General features: G+C 45.5%; 1 protein-coding gene across 2 annotated transcripts in view; it reads left to right on the top strand.

The window, feature by feature from the left end:
• STK11 (serine/threonine kinase 11) overlaps positions 1–24,766 on the top strand; it is a 48,867-nt gene that overhangs the window by 4,594 nt on the left and 19,507 nt on the right. For both annotated transcript variants that reach the window (XM_037384514.1, XM_037384515.1), the window contains exons 2-7: positions 7,379–7,462; positions 11,263–11,352; positions 12,581–12,713; positions 13,147–13,283; positions 13,798–13,925; positions 21,564–21,621. In XM_037384514.1, coding sequence (XP_037240411.1) covers positions 7,379–7,462; positions 11,263–11,352; positions 12,581–12,713; positions 13,147–13,283; positions 13,798–13,925; positions 21,564–21,621 — 630 coding nt within the window. The remainder of the gene's footprint in view (positions 1–7,378; positions 7,463–11,262; positions 11,353–12,580; positions 12,714–13,146; positions 13,284–13,797; positions 13,926–21,563; positions 21,622–24,766) is intronic.

The raw sequence follows: 24,766 nt of genomic DNA, 5'->3' as shown, positions 1-24,766 counted from the left end.
GACTGTTGGCCCTTGAGTAATTACATGAGCAAGTAATACACAGGGAGTAATGACAAGGGAGAGCACGGTAACGATGAGCTGCGGAGGACTGTGCAGGTGTGTGCTGGGGACGCTGGATATGTGGGGCTGTAGTGACAACTCAGGGGGCTCTGACTGTTGGTACCATCTCTGTGTTAATTCCTTCCTAACATTCGAGTCTGCAGCCTCCTCCTGCGTGTGCAGGCAGGTTGCCCCGGCCCTGTGTCTTGGTGCAGTAACAGAGTTCTTGAGACCTAGAAATTAAGCCTGAAATACCTTTGAGACTTAAATAAAATTGAATGATTCTTCTCTACCCTAAAATATTCCAGTTCTGCCCCCTGAAAATGAACCCTTGAGGTATCTGTGAGTTCTGGTGAGGACACTGAGGGTTTAAACTCCTAAGACACATGTTTTGCCTAAATCAATATAGGGAATTTTCACTTCTTTTCAGTTATTTTAGAGAAATTTTGGGGTGGCTTAGTCAACCAGACAGTACTATGGCTAATTACTGCTTCCAGTTAATAGAAAAAAATGAGTTTAGTAGGATTGCCAAAAAGATGAAAGAAAATTTGGAAGACTATTTGTCTCTAGCAGCACAAGTTTAATAAAACTGTGTGCTAATAGCCTCACATTTTAATTAAGTGTTTGGGACTTTCTGTGCGTATCCCAAGTGTTTTGTACTGTACTTACCACACTCGGTGATTACTTCGATTTGAATATATGCTCATTAGAATTCCTCGGAGGTTTCAAATGTGTAGTAGGTCTGCACTTGGACAGTTTGCTCCTTGGGTCTGACTCAAGAGTCTTGCACCTCAAAACATGGACAGTTCTGCTGAGGGGAAGGACTTGTTGCAAGCAGCAGAGGCGTGGAGATGGGCTAATGCTGACTCATACGATTTCCTGTCCCTCCTAACAAGAAAGGTCTGTATGTAACTGGGTGGCTCTGTCACTTTCTTTGCTAAACTGGATATTCACTCGGATTCAGTGGCGAAACGTTAGAAACTAATCTGTAGCAGAGCACGGGTCGCTGTGCGGTGGTGGCTGTAGGGCTTGTAACATCAGAGATCCCTGCTGGGAGTGGGATGTGGATGGAGGCCTGGAACTAGTAAAGAGGAAAAAATATCACCGTGATCCTCCCCTCCCTTAGCAGCCCCTTGGGCTCACAGACACTGTTCTGGAGTAGGTGCCTGGCTGTTGCTGTCGGCTTCTGCGAGGCGAGAGCTGGCAGGGTTCAGATCGCCGTGTTCGGTGGCGGAGGGTGCGCTCTGATTTGTGTCTGCAGCACTTCACCTCTCGTGGGCTGCTTCTGGCTGCACGTAAAGAAAGGAGCGTGGTGACCACAGGGGCTGTTTCTGTATCTTGACATCTCTGACATTGCCTCCTCCAGGGAGGGAGGGGCAGTGGGGACGGGTTGCAGTTCTCACAACGTCATTTTGGGTAATGGAGAAAAACTGTTAGGATACTGAAACCTGAAAGATGTAGATCAGCGCTGGGTTCATCAACACATAACGATGTCAACCCCTCCCCATATCAGGCAGACCTTCAGATGTGTAAAGCTTAATTTGAAGAAGGAAATAGTGAAGTGCTCTGCTCGGTCTCTTATCTGAACTATGTTTGTGCTTGTGAGAGCAAACTTCTCACATGGTGCAGCTTCTCACATGGATGAAAATGACAAGTTGCATCCTTGTGAGTGGGGGGCTGGGTTTTTAGGTGAAATAAAGAGGAAAAAGCTGTTCACAAGCTACATTTTAAATAAGTTAATCTTTGTGGCGTATTGGGGATACTAATGTGTAATTAAAACTTGCTTTGGCTATACAGGATTACAAAATCAATCTAAATAAATACCTAATGTAGTTGTTCATTGTGTAAGGACCAGATGAATGATTCTTGAGTCCCTTGTAGCAATTAGCAAGAATGGCATTAGTGGCTTTATGGTACGTGCCAGAACTGGCATATGGAGCTGTTCTCTGTGCACGTCTCCCAGCCCTTCGCTGTGGCACCAGTGCTGCAGTGGAGCTGTTCCAGTTCCTTGTGCCTGGCTCCTCAGTGCTGTTCGTAGAGAGTCTGAGATGGCCCACGGTTGTGCGCAGAGGAGTAAAGGGGTGGCTGAGGGTGAGCTTCTCCCAGGCTGAAGATGTCACTGCAGACCTGCTACAAACCCACGTTTCTGACATGTGATCCAACCTGGTGGGTAACATGGAGAAGATTCACTGTCAATTGTCTCCAATAAAACCCCAAAAGCTTGGACCTGAGGAGGAACCTCGGGAACCCAAGGAAGGGAATGAATCTTGGCTGTATTGCTCGGTTTTCTTTAAGCAAAAATGGCTTTGGTGAAACTGAGGCTTGAAACAAGCTGTAGAAGGAATGCTAAATCTTAAGGTGAAGATGTGATTTTACTAGAATGGCCCAGGAAAGAATGTCTTTCCAGGCTGTCCTTCCAAAATTGTATAGCACGTGGTACAGGTAGGCAGTTTTGCTATATACAGTTCTGAGCACCACCACACCCCCCCCCCCCGTTATTTGCCAGAGCAAGGTACGTTGCTGGGGATTAATCTTAATCTGTCAGGATGAGCTTAATGAGTCTGACAAAACCACATGGAAACCTTGAAGTTAGAAGATCTTTTTTCTTCTTCCTCTGAGACGGTTATAGTTTGAAGCGGGCCCTGTACTCTGTCAGTCTGTCTTGTCACACACTTGAAATCTTTCTAGTTTAGAAAACCAGGAGCAGGATTCATAATGGAGACAACTCTAGCCAGGTAATAGTGGTGTTAAGTAGGGTGGGTATGGAAGTGACTACCCCATAGCAGAAAGCACAGCCTGCCGCTTTGCTGGGCTTCTCCTCTGTGTTTGGAAAGAGGTCTGATCTCAAAAGCAACTGTTGTGATTTAAATTTCATGTTAAATTGTAGGGGTAGCAAAAGGAGGCAAAGTTGCAGCAGCAGCTGGAAAAGGTATGCTTAAAATCTGAACCAGATTCACTAGGCTGGTGTGGGAAAGGCAGGAAGCCACCTTGCCTGGGTTGAGGGGAAAGGCAGCAAAACCGCAGGCATGCAAATCCTCCTTTCCCTGCACTGTCAATTAAAATGCTGTTGTGCAGGCAAATTGCAAAGAAAGCAGTATGGGCTGGGGTGGGGGATTTTTTGATCATTTTGAAAAAAGTCAATTTAGGCACCTTCTGATGAGATGAGCACCTATGTTCGCTTGGTGAAGTTTGAAAACCAAAATGGAATTGGAGGTGACTGTGGTCTGGCTGTGTCTGTTCCTCAGTCATTCTAGAATGCAAGAGTAGCTAAAAATAGAAATAATCTTTCCTCTTGGAAATGGGCTGCTTGGCCTCTGCCCCAGAGGTGGGTGCACTTCACTGGCATTTTAGATTGGTTGACAAAGTCCTCCGGGGGGGGGGGGGGGGGGGGGGGGAAGAATCATTACAGAAATACGAAATATTTATTAGTTAAAGGTGGAAGGAATTAGTGTTTGTGCTTTCAAGCCGTATTACAGGGAATGAGCTGTTGGGATCAGGATTTTAAATGCGTTCCTAATATTGGAAGCTTTCTTTGCCTTCACAGCAAAGTAGTCTTATGTAAATAAGTATGTGTTCACTCCCTCTCTTCCTGGCTTGGTCTGAGCACGCAGCCCGTCTCCCTTCATTATGCAGAAACTTCTTAGACCAACACTTACGCTGGCTGCAGTTTCTATGCTAATTTAATCCACTTCAGCCTTTTGGTCATTACTATAATTAGAGTGGCTGCATCACTTTGCAAATCTGTCTGCCATTTAAACTAAACACTCTTCTGAGCTTTGCCTTGTTATCCTAGGTTTTTGTTTAGCTATCATTAAAAAAAATATATCTTTTTAAGGCCGTTTAGGCTAGGCATTCTTCCTTTATCATAAACTTCGGTAGTGAAATGATTAATACCACTGCTCAGGGATCCTTAGAAGATCTTTAAGGAACCAGTAGCTGCTCCTTCAAAAAGCCTGTAAGATGCAAGATCTTTTTTAATCAGATGTGATGCGTCAACAAGCCTTTGTACTGCCCACAGCTTGTTATTAGAGGCTGGCTAATTGTGCAGGCAAGGGGTGATGGCTTTCTGAGCTTGGTGTGTCATGTGTTTGGGCAGAGGCTCTTGCTTTCGAAGCTGTGCTCTGAATTCCTGGTAATACTGCTTTCAAAAGTCCTACCTATTGAAATGTAACCATGTTTCTTAAAGCAACTTACTGAATGGCCAGAGAGAGAAGCTGGATAGAGGAGTTTTTATGTAGTTTAGCCCAAGCCCAGGACTGAGCAGCAGAACAAAGAGCAGTATCTGTACTTCCAGACACTGACAGAACCACTCTGACCTGACTGTCCTGATCCTCCTGTTTCTCTTCACAGTTGGCATCTAGTGGGATTTTGCTGGCTTGAGTTTAATGCAAAAGGTACTAGAATGTGGTTTGGGGCACAGTACAAAATCCCAAGAGACAGAGATGAAAACAGTTGATACAAGATGACATACAAGGGTCCATTTTCATAGCCAAGAGAATATGTCTCCTCGCTCAGTTTTACATTCTTTACTCTCTGCAGACAGAGGATTCAATTCGGTTTTAATCTGTTCAGTCAAGTTAGGGCTAAAGTTTGGAAGAAATGGACTTATTAGCTGGAACTTCTGTTTTTGACTCATTCTTCAGGCTAGTGTTGTAATTCTTAGGTTGGTTGCTTCACTTCTGAATTATCCTGCAAATTTCAGCTTTATTAAAGGGTTCTGTGAAACTGCCTCAGTAGTTTCCTACTGCATATGAGTAACTTGATGGATTTTCAGGGTGATTTCTGTGCTAACTCTACTGTAAATACACTTAAACTGATCACACAAATGGATTAATGGACTGTCTGGCTCAGGGGTCTTTGGCTTGCCACCACAACACCAAACAGCTTGTATGTTGTATCTGGTGGTACTCGGGGGCAAGCAGCCTGTAGCTGTTAAACTGTGCATGACTCCCAAGCGGTTCCAAGTGTGGTTCATGCGGTGGGGAGTAGGTGGGAGATCGCTGGGTAGCCTGCATCAGGAGCTGGAGGTGTGCTGAGGCAGAGTGTGGAGTTGCTGGGAGCCAGCCAAGGCCAGCTCTGCAGGAGCTGGTGGGACTGCTGGGAGGCCGTTGTCATCTGCCACTTGTGAATCGTATGGTGGGTTGGGTTGGATGGGACCTTAAAGACCATTCTAGCTCCGGCCCCTCTGCTGTGGACAGGGATACCTTCCACTAGCCCAGGTTGCTCCAAACCCTATCAAACCCAGCCTTGAACACTTCCAGGGATGGGTCATCCACAGCTTCCCTGGGCAACCTGTTCCACTGCATCACCACCCTCATAGTGAAGAATTTCTTCCTAATGCTAATCTAAATCTACCTTATTTCAGTTTAAAGCCATTCCCACTTGTCATATCACTCCGTGCCCTTGTAAAAAGTCCCTCTCCAGTTTTCTTGTCAGCCCCTTTAGGTACTGGAAGGTCTCCCCAGACGCTTCTCTTCTCCAGGCTGAACAACAACTCCGGAGTTCTTCCATCCCTCAACTCCAACATCCATCACGCTTGTCTCCTGGCCACGGGAAGCTTTTGGTGCATGACTTTTTGGGTCAGGAATGCTGGAGATTCGCTGCCCCTTTGGCAGCCTTGGCACGTTGGCTGTTTTCCCTGTTTATAACCTCTCCTTGTTTTTCTGTACTTTATATGTTCTGTAGGAAATCATATTCTACTGAACAGTGCCTCTTCACACATTTCATGTGGTATAGTAAAATAGTTGCATTTTTTCATGTCTCTAGTAGATTAGCCAGTTTCTGATGTTTTTATATTTATGTTTAAATAACTGATATCTGTTCACAGCTATCAGAAGTAACTGATTGTTAGGTATAGAAACATTTTTATTTTTTTTGCGAGTACTAATACTCAAGTTGCTTCCCAGTTAAATAATTGTTTAAAAATTGTGCTGAAATGTGCTATATACTGCGTTAGCTGCTCTGCCACATTTGGCACCGGGCACTGCCTGCCTGTGACAGCAGGAGCACACCTAACTGCACGATGCTGTATCGCACTGACATCTGTGGGGGTTGTTCCTGCTCACGATGCTGATTTAAAAACATACCCTGAAATGTGAAGACTGGAAGCCTGAGCAAATTTACTTCTGCTCTTGTAACTACAGATGACACTTACATATAACGAAGCACGAAGTGCAAACATGAAAGGTTTGTCTTGGAAGTGACTGGCCTAGATATTACGGTAAACACCAATGTAGCACATCTCTAGGGCTTTAACTGAAGAGAGTGACAGTGAGCTAAGCTCCTAACAGTCCAGCATCATTTGAAAAGCTTCAGTTGGAGGGAAACTGATAAAGCCACACGTTTGGCACGCGGAGCAGCTTGGGGTAGGCTTTGACTTGCCTGAGCAGTTGATGGGGCAACGATTCGGTTCCGATGACACCTTGCCTGTAGTCACCACTAGCTTGATCGGGGAATAGTGAGGCACTTGCCCAGGCCATAGGGAAGGGTGTGAGCTGGAGAGGGGACTGCAGGGGACACTGTAACCCCCTCCTTATGGCTGGCAGGAGGAGGTGGAGGAGACGGCTTGGCTTGCTGCACCAGGCCCTTGCAAGTCCAGTGCTGGTGCTGCTTGTAGAGGCAGGGGGTTTGGAGAGTGTGTCCTTGGGTTGCTTTCTCTTTCTGTGCAGCCTGGTGTCCGAGGGTCTGGTGGGATCCCACCAGGAGCCGTTTTCTGTGTCAGCTCAGCATGACGTACCTCTGCCGATCAAGCTTGCTGTTCTCTTGCTCCTGCCTGCTTTGAATGGGGCTGTTTGGCTGTCAGCGTCCCACTGTTGACCAGTCAAATATTAAAGGGGAGCACTGCACAAATTTTACAGATAAAACCAGAATAAAGCTTACATGGGAGTGCAGAATAAAACTTTTTATTAGCAGAAGTACCACAGCCTGTGTTGACTGGCACCAAAGCGTTGGCACAGGGCGTTTTTATCACCAGGTTCATGTCCAGCACAAAGGCACGTTGCTCCTTGAGGATAGTTCTCCTGCTGTTGTTTATCAGTGGACTAAAACTCCTGTCTAGAGAAGAATTGACTGCCTGCGTAATGTTAACTGAAAGGGTACTTGTTTATAGTCCTAGTTAGTGACCAGTAAGTATTTTCGTGGTCTAACCTTGGACTAATGAATTCAGGAATACACAAGACCTTCTGTCAAACAGCATGCATAGGTAGCCTTAGGTGAAGCAGCTGGGATTAATATGGTTTGAGATGTCTTTAAAATCCCTGTGATTTAGAAAACATTAATTTTATCCTAGTAAGCAGGTAAGCTTTTTAAAAGTAACTTTTTTCTTTTTCTCTTCCTGCAGGGAAATTCAGCTCCTGCGACGATTACGGCACAAAAATGTTATCCAGTTGGTAGATGTATTATACAATGAAGAGAAGCAGAAAATATATCCTTTTTTTTTCCCGCACAGTTGTTAATAAGGTTTGAATTTGCATTGTTCTCCACGATAGTGCTGAATCGTTAGAGTTCTGCTTTTTTTAAGACCCTTTTGAATGTTTCTTAAGCTTAAAATGTCTTTCACTGGTATTAAATATACCGCGTCTGGAGTGTTTTCCACACAAGTACATTTTCTTAAGTTTTCCAGCTTCTCAGCTGAGCAATGTGATATTGTCCCCAGGTTACAGATGCAGGGCTAGAGTAGGGAACAGCTGACCCTCAAATACCGTGTTTTGTTGTGTGACCTTCAGCAACTCGGAGATGAAAAAAGAACTGTGGATCTGGCACTTCTAACCTCCCGTCCTAGCTGTGGCATGTTAGTGCTTTTTTTTCCCTGAAGATGGGCCTTTTATCATCTCAGCTATGTGAAATCAATTTTTGTAATGCTTTTTTCTTTAAGTCCTTGGCAGTGATGTAGATGTGGGGTTTTTTTCTTTCCCTCAAAAGAAAAAAAAATTACTCGTTGGCTGGCATCTGGATGCCTGCAACTCTCCCCTTTTGGAGGGTCTGTACTGCTGCAGTGCTGCCTTCTCTGTAGGCAGTTGGTATGCTTTGCTGCTGGTTATCCTTAACAAGATAGGATGAACTCCCAAGCCTCCCCTGGTTGTTGTTTGTGTGAAAGTCCCTTGTGATGGCGTTTTAAGTGACCTAAATCTTGTAACAGTCATGAGCGATTCAAAGCATATTGTTCCTGAGAGACCTACAGCCCAGCTTTTTGAGATGAAACTGTTCATTTCTTGAATCAAAGTTGTGGCTTGTGATCTTGGCGCACCTTTCAGACTTGAACATGTTATTCCAGTGCACTGCATCACCCAAGCACACATGGACACTAACCAACGTAGTTACGTGCCATAATTTGCGAGTGGGTGGCTGGATTTCTAAGGAGTCTGCTGCAGTTGGAGTGCACTTTGATTTCAATCAGTTTTTAAGTTTATTGAGCTGATTGCTGTAGTAAGTGTTGTAAATGGTTGCTTTTATTTTTGACAGTGTTTTCTGAATACTGTCTTCCAATTACAGTACTTCAGAAAATGGATAATTTAATTGTATGCCTTAAGTAGTGCTCTGCCACCAAATCATTAGTATAAAAAAAAAAAAAGCATGACAACTTTTGGTTGTGTTTTGTAGCCTGAACAGACCGAAGAGACTGCAATTCAATTACTGTCTATAGAAAGATACCATTTAATTAATAAGAAGCTGGGCTGCTAAAGCAGAAGGATGGGGAAAAAGAGCCCGAGAGAGACCTCATGTGTTGGTAACAGGTGATGACATCCCAGAATGGTCCTTCAGAAATGTGACCTCTCTAAGCCGGGAAGCATGGTCCTTGCTTTATTTCCTGAACAGCAGCGTTTGAAAAAGAACAAACTGTTTTTCAGTACTTTCCCCTTGCAAGTGTAGGTTGACTTGACTGTTTTTTATCTTTTATCTGCTTCTACACTCTTTGAAAGTTTGTTTCTAATCGGTGCTTATTCTGTGCACGTGAGCAGCATTAGCACTGGGGCTGCGAGCGGGAATTCATCCATGATCATGTTCTCGTTTAACTTTTCTTCAGCTTCTCGTTGGCACTTGCAGTGCCTGTGTGGCACATCCAAGGATGTGGCGGTACAAACACTTGTGCCGTGGCATGGTAAACAGGCTTGGGAACAGATCCAGATGAAAAGTAACTTTCTCTTTCAGGCTGGCTTCTCTGGAGGTCAGTTCCCGTACTAGTTTCACTGCGTCATCGTGCAAATGTCTGTATTAGTGCCTTGCATGGAGCAATGCAAGGTGAAGGTTGAATGGGTTATAGAGGAGGGATGTCAGTCTCCCCCTTACTAATAAGAAAATGTCCTCATTTCCAGAATGAGCGTTGTGGCATTTGAAACTCGGCCTGTAGAAGGGGGAAGGGCTCTGTTCTCACCTGAGTTTTCTGTTGCTGATAGAAGTGAACTGCAGGCTTCAGCCATGTTTATACTTGGGAAGATAACTTACCTGCCTAGTCCAAAGCCTGCAATGATTTTCTTTGGTAAAGGGAAAGCTGTGATGACTGGATTAAAAATATCAACTACATTTAGTATTTAATGGGCTGCTTTGATGACCTGCTGTGGCTGGGAATGCAGAGCTGCTGCTGAATGGAGAACTAATCCAGGCAGAAAATAAACCCAGTTCAATAAGCAGCATCCCAGCTGACACCATCTCTGACAGCTTCTGTTACCAGTATGTGCAGTTGTGCGTGGGAGCAGAACCCTATTGATTAGAGGAATTGAGAGCCTCGGTCGTCTTGGGGCAGCTGTAATAGATCTGCCCCAGCCTGAAAGTTTGTACTCTAATCTGGCTGATGGACCAGAGATGGATCAGTTACAAAAGGAGGGGTGAAAAACAGTCTGGCAGCTAATGAAACCAAAATCAGGCTGTCCTTTGTAGATGAGAACAAGAGCTGGGTTTTGCTTCCCGGGAGCTACTCTACGTAATCTGCTGTTAGTATTACTCTCTTGAAGGTGGGAGAGTTGAGGTCTTCCACATTACTGTAAGTATTTAACAGATTTCTTCCAGAGTAAGAAACAGTAGGAATGAATTTTGGGAGCTCTTTCTTCTGTTCCTGCTTCTTCTGATTTACTGGGTGGCATCGTAAAATCTTACAGTATTTTAGCATCCCTCTGAAGAGCAGCTCACATAGGGAATGTAACGTGATTTTAATGAGTTTGCACAGTGTTTTGAGCTCCTGGATAGAATGCGCTGCAAAAGGGGAATGCAGCCTTTAGCACAGATCCCACTTAAAGCACAGGTCATCTCTTTAGCCTCTCCTGCCTCAAGAGTTAAGATGGCATCCTGGGACATAAGCAACTTATTTTAGGTTTAGGTTAAGAAGGCATCTGCCAGGAATAATTAAGAGTGACCAAAGAAATGCTTTGTGTTACTGGAGAACAAGCTTGGGCTTCCTGGCAATCAGTGCTTGTCTCAGCTCTTTATCTTGAAGGTGCACTCCCTTGGCGATGCCACCAGATGTCTCAGGGTCCGTCCTTGCTGGCCCCTCTGGGCTCACGTCTGCCGGAAAACAAAGGCAATTATTGCTTTAGGGGGTTGTGTCATTAAGGAGATGTAAACTAGAATAAGCTGCAAGGGAACAAATGCTAAAAAGTGCCACCAGTTCTTGGCATTCTGTTCTAATTTATTTTCATGCATGCGGTTTTGAAAAAGCTTCCCAGCTCTCTAGGGGTCCTTTCTCCTGCTACTGAAGTACTGCCATGGGGATGGGGGTAAGCAGTGGCTGTTAGTGCATACAGCCGTATCATTTTGAGAGAGGAAATGAAGAATAATAGAAACTTTGGGGAAGGTGATGGGAGCTCACTGTCATGTCAAGTGCAGAACAACTAAGGTGTTGGGAGAATACACTGCAGCTCTTCTGCCAGGGCTTTCTTAATTTTTTTGTAGCCACTTTAGACCATTACCCTATTTCTGTCCCATTTGTGAGATCTCTAACTTAATTTCTGTGGAGTTTGCATCCCGCTTTGGGTCTGATCACAGAGCTGCAGCTGGTCATTAAGCAGGAGAATTTTCCTGTGGGTTCTTTGCCACCTTCTGTTAGAGTTGGAGGAAGGCAGCTACCTTGGCAAGTGCCCCACAACTCGGGCTCTAGCTCTCCAGTGTCTGTAGACCAGTAACAGGTCTGTCTGTGCAGCAGCCGTCCAGTTGCACTGGAACAGGGCTGCAGTCCTCACACAGCGTTTGCCTGAGAAGTGTTTAACCTTGAAGTTTCCTTAACTCTGCCTTCACGTATATGGTGATGGAGTACTGTGTGTGTGGGATGCAGGAAATGCTGGACAGTGTCCCAGAAAAGAGGTTTCCAGTTTTTCAGGCTCACGGGTAAGTACAGCTTTGTTCCTTAGGCTGTGTTAGCCTCTCACCACTGTGCTGTCTTGAATTCAAGAGCACGTTCGACCGTGTTGCTTAGACTGCTGGCTACACTTTAGAGTAAACCAGGCTTTGCGTAATAACTGCATCTCTTACATCCATAGAACAAATGAAAAACTGATGAAGTGGGGGCAGGGATAGCGCTTAGATTCTGGGAAGCGAAAACATCTTTGTATTGAATTTTCTGTTACTTTTTGGTTTACTTCATGAGATGCATGACCTGGCCCCTTTCCTACAGCTCTGCCATTCAGCAAAGATGGGTGCAGGGGAGGAATCTGTAAGGACTCTTGCCCTGCCTAAATGGAGGCAAACCATACAGTTCAGCGTCAGAAGAGATACTAAAAGGTCTTTGGATGGATTAAGGATTGACAATATATCCAGCATGATCTGTTAGCTTGTTTAGTTAGTAGACAGGATAAGCTGAAGCCCCTTTCACTCTGCAAGTAAAGTAACCTTAGAATTCTGGAAGTAGATGCAGGAAGATTGTCATGTGTATCAAATCAGTGTAGATTAGCAAATCTGTGGTAACTATACAATTTTATGGTCGTACTTTCCCATTCTGTTTAAAAAGATCTTTGAGATTGCAGATGGCTTAAGTGAAATACAGGCACATTAAGTCAAGTAGTATTTCTGGATATTACAAAACAAAAAACATGCATGCACCATTGTTGCCAGGCCGTCAGTGTGCAATGCTTGTTATGTTCTGGTAACGGCTTGCCAATAATCTCTGACCATAAGTGCAGCGAAACACTCCTTTCTACTGGCTAAAGGAAACTTTTCCCACCCCCTGTTAGAGCAGACTGTGCCACTGAAAGAGCATCTTTTGCTGGCTTAACTTAGCCTAGACTACAGCAGGTGTCAGGATTAACTGTCAGGTCTGTGTCAGTGTGGTGCTCAGCGCTTAGAAAATACACAGAGGTGTGAAGAGGGCTTTGGAGTGGAGGAACCTGGAGTCTGAGGTGGTTAACACAGTGCTGCAGAGCTCCGACAGGTAACTTCTGACTTTGTCAGAAGATGAAATGCCGTTTCGTACAGACCACAGTTCAATTTCAGGTTCCTCATCAAATGTAAATGTATTTCTGACATGTTTCCAATAACAGCACTCTTTGCTTTATGTTTATCAGTTTTTCTTAGTCTATGGAAGTGCTTGGCTTTTTTTCCTCTTAACTCTTTCTTGCAGGTACTTTTGTCAGCTTATAGACGGCTTAGAATACTTGCACAGCCAAGGGATTGTCCACAAGGATATAAAACCGGGGAACCTCCTGCTAACAACCAATGGGACGCTAAAAATATCCGATTTAGGCGTAGCAGAGGTATGTGGGAAATGTGACATTCCAGGTTTAGGTCACCTTTGTGGTGTTGATTGACTTATTGTGCTTTTATTCTGTTGAACTTGCAGAGTGCTCTAGAGTGACTCTGAATATGTATTGCAACTGGCAAAACACTTTTGTTAACAGCAGCACAAAACTTCCATCCTGGAAGCGTGCAGAGGAAGGCCACAATCTCAGACAAACCCAAAAATGTGGTGAAATGGGGATAAGCTATATAACCTTATCCTTCTTACTATATGAAGGCTGTCTCAGCTAGGTAGGAGAGGTGCAAGAGGTGTAGTGGCATGTTCTCATGATGCGTAAGTAGATGTTCAGTGGCAGAGTTTTCCTGTTTTGGTTCCCAGGTGGAACTTTTCTAACAGTTACAATTTGCTTGCCTTGGAAGTTTGAAACTAATCTGTCTCTTCTACTGTAGGCATTGCATCCGTTTGCAGAGGATGACACGTGCAGAACGAGCCAAGGGTCGCCAGCATTCCAGCCACCAGAAATTGCCAATGGCCTTGACACCTTTTCAGGCTTTAAAGTAGACATCTGGTCCGCAGGGGTCACACTGTAAGTGCCCATCCAGCACTCAGGAATCGCAATAAAAAAATATATAAGCCCCCAGATAGCTCAGTCATGTGCATCTGCAGTCATTGCTGCTCTTCTGTATGTTTTGGGGAGGGGCAGGGAGGGTGTATGTCTGTTGGTCCCTCCTTCGGAGGGGTTTATGTTCCCCGAAGTCCTTGTAATTCTGAAGAAAGCAATCTTTACTTTCAGTGAGCCAGCCATTTCTCAGCATCCGAGATGCACAGCTACTGCAATAACAGAGACCACAAATATCTCCAGTATTTATTTTTAAGTTTCTTCTATCCCAGCTTGTCAGGGAAATGTCTTGGTGGTTTTGACTCATGTGAATGAAGAGGCTGTGATGAAGGAAGGCTAAGTTTAAAGAGGCATTCCAAATGCTGTCAAATATTTGTCTTTGAGTTTCCTCTTGGCTTCTCTTGGTTTATGTAGTCACATAAGAACTGAAGACCTGTTCTGTGAGCTTTATCTTATACAGCTTCTCCTTCTGCCTTTACAGATACAACATTACAACGGGTCTATACCCTTTTGAAGGGGATAATATCTATAAATTATTTGAAAACATCGGGAAAGGTGACTACACAATTCCAGAGGATTGTGGTCCTCCACTCTCAGACTTATTGAGAGGTGAGTCTCCCAACTGTCTCTAAAAGGGTAAAATTTATAGATGCCGCAGATGCTCAGCTTGCATAGTGCTGGGGAGAGCTTCATTCCAAGTATCCTGTGAAGATACAGGATCCTATTAGAAAGGGAGGTTGTGCTTATGAACCTCGTAAGACTTTGAGAGATCTTTAAAACTGGTGTTTTCATGAGATACCGTAAACCCTACGTGGCTTGCAGTCACTACTCTATAAAGAGTTGGTTTTGCATTATGTTTCTTGTGTTCCAAGAAGCTTTTAAATCTAAAGGCAAAGCCCACAAGAGGTTAAATTTAAAATGGCATCACAGCACTGATGCAGGTTTTGTAAGTGAGAACACTCAAATTCCTTGTCTGAGCTTTCTGTGATGAGGAATAGTGAGTACTCAGGTTCTGCTGTCCTTCCTCATCAGCCTCTGCTCTGAATTTCTGTGCTGCAGTCCTGGCTGTTGCCTCCTTCCCCCCAGATTTAGAGTTGCAAGGATACTGGAGCAAAGTGACTGCTGCCCACTTTCACAACAGGGCTGTGGTGGAAGCAGGAGTAGCGCTTTCTCGGTAGAAGCAGCTTGTGGGTTTTGTTTGTTTGGGGGGGTTTGTTCCTGTCACAGCAATAGTTTGAGGTTTAGCGTTGAACAGTCTCTACTTCTGCAAGCTGAATGGTCAGGGCAGCAGTTATGCTGTGCGTAGCAGCCTGCTTGGTGATACCCATTTGGCAGCAGATGGGATAGGATTTGAAGACGTGGGAGATGCTGACCAGAGTTCATGCTGCCTTACTGGCGGTGGAACAGCCAGGTGTGGTAGTGGCCCCCAGCCCTCAGCTTGGGCTTGCTTCTCCTTCATTGTTTCCGGCTGTTTGTGAAAGATCAGACCTCAAATATGAAATGACGCTGCCTTGTTTCAAGTGTATTTTTCTGTTTTTTGTGCTACACGGGGTTAAGAAGTTAGTGTGGGTGAAGGGCTGTGGGTCACTGAGCAAACCAAGTTGGTTTGCCCTCCTCCCATTAGCAGGTTTGCTCATACTATGTGTGTTATTGCTAAACCAAGGGGTTGTGTACTGTGCCGTGTCCTCTGTGTGGTCACGGTGCTGTTGCAGTTTGTGGCTAGCCAAAAGGTTCACGACTTCGAAGCGGTTTATGGCTGCACTTCATGCTAGAAACGGCAGCAGTTTTGCCTCGGCAGGAAGGGCTGCGCTGCCCGTGGGCTCCTGGCCTTTCCGAGGATGGTCACAAGGAGCTGCAGCTCCAGCCTGGCCCCACTTTCTCGCCCCATCGGGTCACACCGCAGCCTGGTGCGGTGCTGGCGATGCTGGTGTCCTCACACGGTGCCAGCTGCCTGCCCGGTGCAGTGCTGGGGACACGAGCATCTTCACGCAGTGCTGGCTGTGTGCCCAGTGTGGCGTTGGCGACTTGAGCATCCTCGCCGTGGAGCCAGAGGCAGGCATCCTCGCTCGGTGCCGCCTGCGTGCCGGGCGGCGGCAGGTGGTGCTGTCTGTCCGAGCTGTGCCTGCTGCTGCCTCCGGCAGGGCTCCCCGCAGCCCCCCGCTGCCGAGGAGGTGGCAGACCCCCTGCAGTCCTACTCATAGGAGACTATTTTAGCTTATCTGGCACCACGCCGGTAAGTTATTTCCATGTGTTTCAGAAAGCATTAACTACCGTTAACAGCTTTCGGAAAGCATTACATAAGGCATAGCTTCAAATTGCACTCAGCGCAGCTGGTATCTTGGCCGTTCTGCTGAGACTAATGTGGCTACTGCTCACAGCCCAGCACTTTGACTGATGTGTGTTTCATGTTGGATCTGCCTGCCCCAGGGAACGATGTCCTGATCTACGTGTGGTGTTTGATTTGCGAATGCTGACTCAAAACATAGCCCTTTTTATGAGCTTGGGAATTGCCCAAATGGAGTAAATCCAGTAGTCCGTCTAGACTGGCAGCCAGTCTTCTAAAGCATCCAGCAGAAATCATTTGAGGTTTGTGATAAGCCTCTCAGCTGCACTTAGTGTTGTCCCCCAGGGAAAATGAGTGTGGCAGTTGTTTCTCTTTTCTTGTCCTGAGGATATTGGTAGCTTAAAATCTTATGCTTCATTATCAGAATAACTCCCATTTTAAGTTCTCTTTCCATCCCTTGTATGAGACCTGGAGTCAGAATTTCTTTCTTTTCTTTCTGCCTCATTTTAAACAGAGGAGCCCTCGCACCTGATGCCCTTTGTCCATCTCTTACAGCCTCAGTTGCCTCGTTCATCCTAGCAGCTGTCTGTCTTCATCCCTTCTGTGTTTGGACACTACAGAGATGCAAGTCGAGTGTGTTCCATAGGCAGAGGAGCTTGCCTGGGAGGAGATATCTGTGTGTCTCTTACCAATTTGACCCTTTCTTCCAGGGCAGTGGGATGCCCTAAGGATTCTTCTGTCTGTCCTCCCTCCATCTCACCTGAGAGCACTCTCCCACCCCTCATCTTGTCATATGTACCTGTTAAGCAGTAAAAGCTGGCAAAAGCTTCTAATATTCCCCTTGTTTGGTTTGACACACTTTTTCTAGTGCTTAGAGTAGCTGGCAGACCTGAGGTGATTGAATTAAGGAGTGGAATTGCTGCGGCTCGCTCCACTCTGGAGGCCTGAGCACCTCCACAGCCTGGCAGATAGCAAAGCATCTGCTGCAGATGAGGGCTGAGCCTTGCAGTGGTGATACTACGTAGCTATGGTGACAAAACCTGAATGCTTTATTTAGTTCATGCGTTTCCACCAGAACATCTGCATTTCCTGGTAGGTGCCTGCTACTTCTGCAGCAGGCTGAAACTGAATCGAAAGCCTGCAGATCAGATATTGTCAATGACTGGCTGATGCTTTCGTATGAGCAGCACAGACACCCACAGCTCAGCTCTATTTCACTAGAGACTTTGTTTTGCCTTTGCATTGCTTTTAAAAGACTTTTAAAGTACTCTGCAGTGCTGCAAGCATTTGTTCTGGTTTTCTTGTAAGGAAGAATTCAGCATGTTGCAGAGTGCTTATTTGCTCTCTGGCTAGAAGTGCTGTGTTGACCAGAATACCAGTCTAGCTGTGAAGCAAACACTAGCATGCACTTTTTAAGGTTGGGGTTTTTTTTTCCTGTTCTTTTGTTGACTACTTTTGTAGTGGGTTTTTACTTTTTCTTCCCCTTGAGTTTGTTTTTCTTTGTTCCTCTTTCCAGAAGAAGTGGAGTTTAGAGGACTTTAAAGCTTCTACAGTATTTGAGTTGTAAAGAGACTTGCATGACTGTATTTCAACAGATTAGTTGGGATGCTGTTCCTCTTTTTGTCTCCCTAATCAGGGATGAAGCTTTATTTATACTCTTCACTGAGGGAGAGAAGGGCTAGTACTGTTCTGGCTTCTGTGTGTGCAGTCAGTAAAGATGTGTCAGAGTGGAAGCGTTTATAAATAGCCATAAGGTTCTTCTGTCACCATCTGCACATGACTTATCAACTTGTATGCAATTTGTTTCTGGACAAGAAAAATGCACAAGGTCAGCTTTTCTTCTTCCTTTTCTAATGTACTTTTACTGAAAGATAAAGCTCTGAGACTGCAGTCTCTGCATTAGACATCTAGATTGACTTCCAGGCTCTGCTACAGACTTTGTGACCTGGAACAAGTTAGTTTCTCAGAGTTTTGTTTTCTCACTTTTGTGTAACCACCGTGACCTTTCATTACAGGAATGCTGAGAGGATGTGCATTCTGATGGCAGTGGGATGCTTTAATTCTGTTAGAAGCAGGGAGTCCCTGGATCCAACTGGTGTCTATAACCCATCCAGTGGCAAACCTTCTGCACTTGTTTGATCAAAGACTCAAGGTTTGCCTGCAGAGGGAGTTTCTGATCAGAACTCCTGGCTGTGCTTGCAGAGGATGAAGGAGAGGGGAAAAGTCCTGTCTCATTTTACCAATTGGACTTACACTGCTTTTACATCGGTTCTTTTAAATGTTGATCTGAGTTGGAGGCTCTGAAGTGAAATCCAGGTGGAGTTCATTAACTCTTGCTGTTAGATTTCTTCCTTCTCATAGCTAAGGTTGTGCTGTCTGCTGAAAACGAGATATTCTACCAGATGATATAATGCTGTGCTTGCTCAGCATTATTGAAGTGTGTGGGCTGGAGTCTGTAAGGAGCTCAAGATGGGTTCATGGTCTCCAGTTTCTGGATTGCCACTTGACATGATTTGGAGGGGGTTTGAGACTACTGGTGTGCTGTGATGAACACAATATCCCATGTACGGGCATAGTGAATCCTTCTGAAATACCACGGGAGCAGAGGTTTGTAACGTAGGCATACTCATGAAGAATTGCCCTGTTACACTGTGTCTCATCTCTACTCACAGATAAACTTCATGGAAATCTTTACCGTAAATGGTAGAGAGTATGTGTGGTTACTGTGGGCAGACACTTAGGTGACTTGACTGGTGAATAGTACATGATGTTGTGTCTTGATGAAGTCTCTTTTCAGTACAAGACTTCAGCCACAGAGCTGCCATGGGTGAGTCACAGAGCTGAATGCATGAACATACATTTTTGGTGCTTGGACCTTCTGCTTTCCTTCAAACGTTGCCCAAAATACAGTCCTTTTTCATTAAAGTAAATTTCTTCTTGGTCAGTTATCATCTTGCAACTCTTTTTCTGCAGCACCCTAGTGAAATGAATCCCAATCTGAAAGTGCAAGAGCCTTGAGGAAATCCCACTGTACTTCACATTCCTGTGAAGAGTTTCTAGTTGTATCTGCTTGGATGTGCAGCAGCTTATCCTGACCTTGATGATAACATGCTGGATTCCAAAAGAGTCTTGAAATAAATAAAGGGGGGGGGTGTGTGCGGTGTCCTGACTTACCTGTTTCTGACTACATTAATAAGGTAACCTAGCCAGTTCTTGCTTTGGTGTCCCCTAGACTTCATGTAAGATCTCTCTGCAGTCCTATTTCTTTTTTTTTTTTTCCTTTTAAAAAAAAGCCAACACATTTGTGCAGCTCAGCTGTGAAACTACTGCCTAATAACCTTATTAATAGGTTATTTAATTAGGTGTGGGATATTTTTTTTTCTCTGAACCACCTTCCTGTCTTGTTCCTCTTCTTGTAAGGTGAGGAGAAATTCCATCAAAGCAGGAGAAGATTCCTTTACTGCAAGGGAGGTTGGGTGCTGGAACAGGTTGCATAGGAGGGTTGTAGAGTTTCCATCCCTGGAGATGTTTGAAACCCAGCTGGACATGGTCCTGGGCAAGCTGACCCTGCTTAGAGCAAGAGCTTTGCACGAGGTGATCTCCAGAGGTCCCTTCCAACCTCAGGTGGTCTGTGATTCTGAGAAGGCTGCAGGGACTGCTAGGGATGCATGCTGGGGTACAAAAGAAAGGAGGAATGTGCATTGCAAGGACCCTTGCTGCGGAGAAAGGCCCTGATAAAGGCTGTGTTCAGTGTTAAACTAATTTTTTATTTTTTTTTTTAACTGTAGGGGTGTTTGTTTTGTAGTACTCCCTGAAAAAAGAAGGGCTTTCTCCAGCATCAGTTCATTAACAGTGGATAAAGTGAGGAAACAACTTGGAATTAGCCCTGCAAAAGCTATGTATCTTGCATTACAAGCATTGCAGCACCTTGCAGCGAGATTCAGGATCAAATCCATTCTCTGCTGAAGGTGGTTCAACTGTACCTTCCCTTCTCTCGCTCTTACTGTGAAACCATCTCAAAATACCCTTTCAGTGGTGTTCCTCAGTAACAGACCTAGCAGCTGAGCTGTTCGGCTTTTGGCACTGTCACTGGCATTAATCACCTCCTGCCACACATGGGTTTGGTCTGGAGCTGCTGGTTGCTTGTTTCTGGGGCTTTGGCCTATTCAGGGGAGAAGATACCAGATATAAGGAACTAGGGTCAAGGTTTAGAGTTCTTGAGCAGGGAGCTGTTGCTGTAGCTCCAGTTGAGCTCAGCCGTGTACCCCTAACATAGCCAAGTGGTGGTTTTTATGGTCTCAACAAGGCAAGTACAAATTTCTGGTGTGCTCTGTCTAAATTGCTCTGAAGAATTGGGCTCTAAAGATCCCAGTGACTTGAGTTTATGAGGCCAGTTGCCTCTGATGCACTTGACCTTCTCTAACCTGGAGAGGTCTTCCCATGTTTCTTTAACCTCCTTCATGGTGATGTCATGTCGATCAGTAGTGACTCCATCTGCCTTAAAGCTATTGGTGCTGTCATCAGCACTGATAAACCTTTATGAATTGCCATGGCAAACTGTACTTTGGTTTCTGGGGGGGAAAACTTCAGTCCTTCCACCCTGTACATTTTCTGTGCCCATATTCATTACTGTTAGTAATGTGATACAAACTGAACTGGCAAGGAAGATGTTCTGGATCAGCTTTTTTTTAATCACATGTACTGCTGGTGATTTATCTCTTCCGTTGGCTTTGGTCAACAGTATTGCACAAACTCGTCTGTGAGGCCCTTGCAACTTCTTATTTGAACTGCAATGTCTCTTTCCAGCCCTCCCTTCATAAATGTCCATCCAAACGTATCTCCCATCCTTGTGTTTTTCACAGTGTCCTTGTACTGGCTCTCACCAGCACTCTGCACTGTTTGCTCCTTATCCTGACGTTAACTCCTGTTTGACACTGTTCTGCTTCCTAGCCTTTCTTTTCTTCTGGTTGCTGGAGACGAGGTCCTCCTGTTCTCCCACCTCTTTCCAAAACCTTCCTCTTCATGCTGCCTGTGCAAGACTCCAACGGTGCTAGTGCTTTAAGAGCAACAAGGAGATAGCATCCAGTAAAAGCAAAACTCCTTGTAACGTACAGCAGTGAGACTTTGTTAGACAAATATATTCTTGGAACCTTCATTGGAGAAATCTTGGTTGCTGCTGCATGAGACTTGTTAGGTCACGTTGGGGCTAGTTTCTGGAGAATATGGCAAAATTTGCCACTTCCCTTCTGTTGAGTTGTGAAGCTTTTTAAAGGCAGTAGAGCAGAGTGGGCATCTCATGAATCTAAGGAATCCACCTCCCTCTCTCCTAGAGAGAATACAGATAAGCTACTTTTCCTCTCCCCCACTCTCTCTCACCCCCACCCCAGTTGTCTTAGCAGATGATGCCAGAAATCAAACTCCTGGCTAGGGCAAAAGGATGGACAGTAGGATTATTTTTTTTGTCAGTTCTCCTCATCTGTATTTCCAGAGTAGAATTTCACTAGACTAGAATTTCTGGGATGCTGAGCAACTGGATAGATGCTGTGCCTAAGGCTTTGGCTCTTCCATGGAGAAAGTTCAATAGCATTATCTATGAAATGCAAAGTCTTGATGTTCTTTGCCTGAAAACATACTTGGACATATGATCCAGGGCTGTGCAAGCCTCTGTCCCTGCAGCGTGGAGGAGGAAAAGGTCGTATCCACTTTGCAGGTGGGAAAACTGAGGAAGGAGACTTGATCAGGTAGTCAGCAATCGAGTTGGGATTTTGTGCTGAGCTTCCTGTGACCAATGCAGCATATTCTTCCTGGAGGTAAAGGCTTCCTAAGCTGCCAGGAGGGCTGGACACACCAGTTGCTGTTGTGGGGAGGGAGGTGGGAGGGAAGGGTAGAGCTTTATGCTTCCTGTCTTCAACTTGGCTGAGAGCATCTGTGATCACACCTGGACTTTTTTTCCTTCTTTTCAGGGATGCTTGAATACGACCCAGCCAAGAGATTTTCAATACAGCAGATAAGGCAGCACAAGTGAGTGTTCAGCTTCTTCCTATTAGTCATTCTCTTTCTGCTTCTTATGCTAATGTACCTGTGCTATTGCTCTCAACTCATTTTTCCTTTTGACAGCAGACACATGGAAGTCACTAGATACCCTTCCTCCAGCTCTGCTGGAGCCCTGGCAACCCCTACTTGGCTTTTTTTCCTCCTATTAGAGCATCCGGTTAAAACATTTGAATTGCTAACTGGTAAATGATGAATATGTTGAAAATATGTTCCTAGCATGACTGGTTCTTGATAATTAAGGGTTCTGGATATTTTTTTCAGAGGTTAGCTAGTAATAATGGAGCAGAAGAACAGGGGTTCCTTAGAGCTGGGTTATTGAACTAGGACTGTTTAGTACTGTGTGTTAGTTCTGGTTTTCTGGACAGTCTGGTGACAGAAATATCCCTTGGTATTTGCTCCATATGGAATCAGTATGTAAAGAAGTGTTCCAGGACAATAGGATTTTTTTTTTCTTTCTCTTTAATGTCATACTCCTCCCTCCCCCATATCCTGCCCCTTTATCCTTGCCATTGTCTGGGGGGGGGGGGGGGAAGGCCCCGTTATCTCTGAGGATTTTTTTTTTTTTCTTAAAGGATCTGTTTGAACATGCTGCCTCTGAGCAGAGATTTCCTGGGCGGATAAAAGTACAAGAACAAAAAGCATCATAAGGATGCTTCATTGCGGAGGCTGCATTAGCTTATCTCCTATTTGAATAGGAAGTGCTTCTGAGGACAGGCAGAGCTGCCTGCTGGACTGCAGCTGCTCGGCAGAGGTCCTGCCTACAAGCTTGCCCAGAAAGCTTTTGGGAACCTTGTAAAAACAAGGCTCTGATCCTGGAAGGTGATGGGCCTGCTCTGTGCTGCCTTGCAGGCAGGAAAAGCACTATTTTCTTGTTGTCTCTGGAAAAAAAAAACCGGCGGTGGTAGCCATGTGCTGTCAGATGATGATCCCTGGTAGATGTTATGGCATGGGAGGCATCTGCAGGAGCCACAGAACAAAACCTGACAGGCTTGAACTGCACTGGCGTTCTGCAGAGGAGCAACTGCAGCCTACCCCTGGCGAAGATCAAAGAGGCTGGGGAGGCAGGTCTTACGGAGCTGCCTGGTCAATTAATTAAGCAGTCAGGCTGACTCTTTTAATAGTAGCCAAGCACTGTGCATTGCTTGTTTCACTGGGTCTGGGAGATGATGGGAGCAGGCATTTGCTTTTCAAGCCTGCCTTGCCTTGTGCACATGCCTCCCAGTAATAGTGGGCCATAAAAGAAACTGCTTGGGGCTGGCCTCTTAAATGCTGCCTGGCATTTAAAGCACCATATAGAGCTGGTCTTCGAAACAATAGCTCCTGCTGTTCCTGACTGTCCTCCCCTCTACCACTGAGGACTAGAGTGCTTCAAGCCAGACAGCAAAGCACTGTATGCTTTTGTACTTCGTAATGAAGCAGTTCTCCTGTTCATTACAGCTAGTGCTAGGGCAGTGATCAGCTTGCCGCGCGGTCAAACCGATGCTTTGTCAGTGAGCACTGTAAAGGAGCATGGCAGGAATTAACTCAATGGAGTAATTAGTAGGTGTTGAGAAAAGCGCTTTCTTTCCTATCGATGCTGTGGGTGCAAAGGCTGCGGTGAACTGTCCCGAAGCTTGGGGCAGCGTAGCTGGTTCTCATGTGTCACTGTCTGCGAGGTATTTGAGCTAGTTATCCAACTCTGTATACTTGATTTTATACTTCTCCTGTGTGGCAGGGAGTTTTTGTGTCAGCTTTGCCCAGCTGGAAGCAAAGAGGTTTCTCTAGAGAATCTGCCTGTAGTTAGAAAGCGGGAGAAACTGGAGCACCCTTCTGGCATGGAGGGCAGTCGCAAATCTCCTGTGCTGTGTCGGCACAGCCTGCCCTCTAATCGGGCACAGCTGCTGGTGGTGAGGCTTTTCATCTCATAGCCCTGAGAGGGGCTGAAGAAAGACTCTACCTGCAAACACAGGAGCATTTCCAGGGCTTAGTCCCTTATTAGTTTTCTGTGAGCTTAGCCAGTGCTTCTTAACAGGCTTTTCTTCCCTATTAGTAATTGCCTCCTTCCTCCTGCTGTGGCATCCTAGTAATTACATCAAGCACAGCAGAGCTTGCAGCCTTGGGCTTTGGATGTGTCTGTCCATCTCCTTTTTGTGGAGTAGCATTGTGTGAAAGAATCCAGCGTTTGGTTCTCCTGGCTGTTCTTTAAATAGAAGAGAAGCTTAGCCCTGACCCTGATTTCTAAAATTTTTTAAGTTGAACAAAGCAATCGGAAGGACAGCAGGTAGCCATTCAGATATTGTCAGAGGGTTTTTGGAAAGCATTTTAGTAGGAAAAGTCTTGATTTCTAGAATCCTTAGATTTCTACTGTATGTGGGAGTAATAGTCATTAATGATTTCGGGTTTCTCCACACTCCTCCCACAAAAGCATGTGTTAAGGCACAGGAACTAGACTATAGAAACATCAAGCGACTTACCCGGGCTGCCCTGCTGAGATGGAGACTGGCTCAAACCAGAATTACCCGGTGCCTTTCCGTGCTGCTGGAAGTCTCCTTTTATGTCTTTGAGCTGATGTTACTGGTGCCTTGCTCATACGGAGAGCTGGGATTATCAAAGTGCACTGAAAATCAACAGGAATAGCCCCTGTGTCCTGGGCAGCAGTTTTTTGCGGTAGAGCCAAACGCTGCTAGACCAGGCTCGTGCCAGCACAACAGCAAGCAGCCGTGTTCCCCTGTCCTGCAGGGAAGGGTGCTCCCAAGGAAAGCATCACAGAGCGGGTGTCCTGTGGCCGTGGAGCTGCTGGGCACTCGGCATCCAGCCAGAGCTGGCTAAACAGCTCGTGTGGCACTTTCTAGAAAGTGATGTTTCTTGCTCTCGTAGTGGGATCAAGGATAAAAGGCTTAATCAGCGCGTCAGGGGAAACACTGGGGAAGTACTGAGTGTTGCTCCATGAAACAACAGAGCTGCAGCGGGCAGAGAAGGCAGCCTGGCATGTGTTTATTGCCTGGCCACAGTAATTCTGCCATTCCTCCCTTTATTCTCGTCAGCTATTCCACACGCTTTCCCCCCTTCCAGTGGCAGCCCTGTCTGAACAACGCTGTAGGAAGTCTGCTTAGTTTTAATACCTGCCAGCTGC

Source organism: Falco rusticolus, chromosome 4 (genome assembly GCF_015220075.1).
Source record: "Falco rusticolus isolate bFalRus1 chromosome 4, bFalRus1.pri, whole genome shotgun sequence".
NCBI lineage: Eukaryota > Metazoa > Chordata > Aves > Falconiformes > Falconidae > Falco > Falco rusticolus.
The sequence above is the reverse complement of the archived record's forward strand: the minus strand, read 5'-3'. Positions and strand labels throughout refer to the sequence as shown.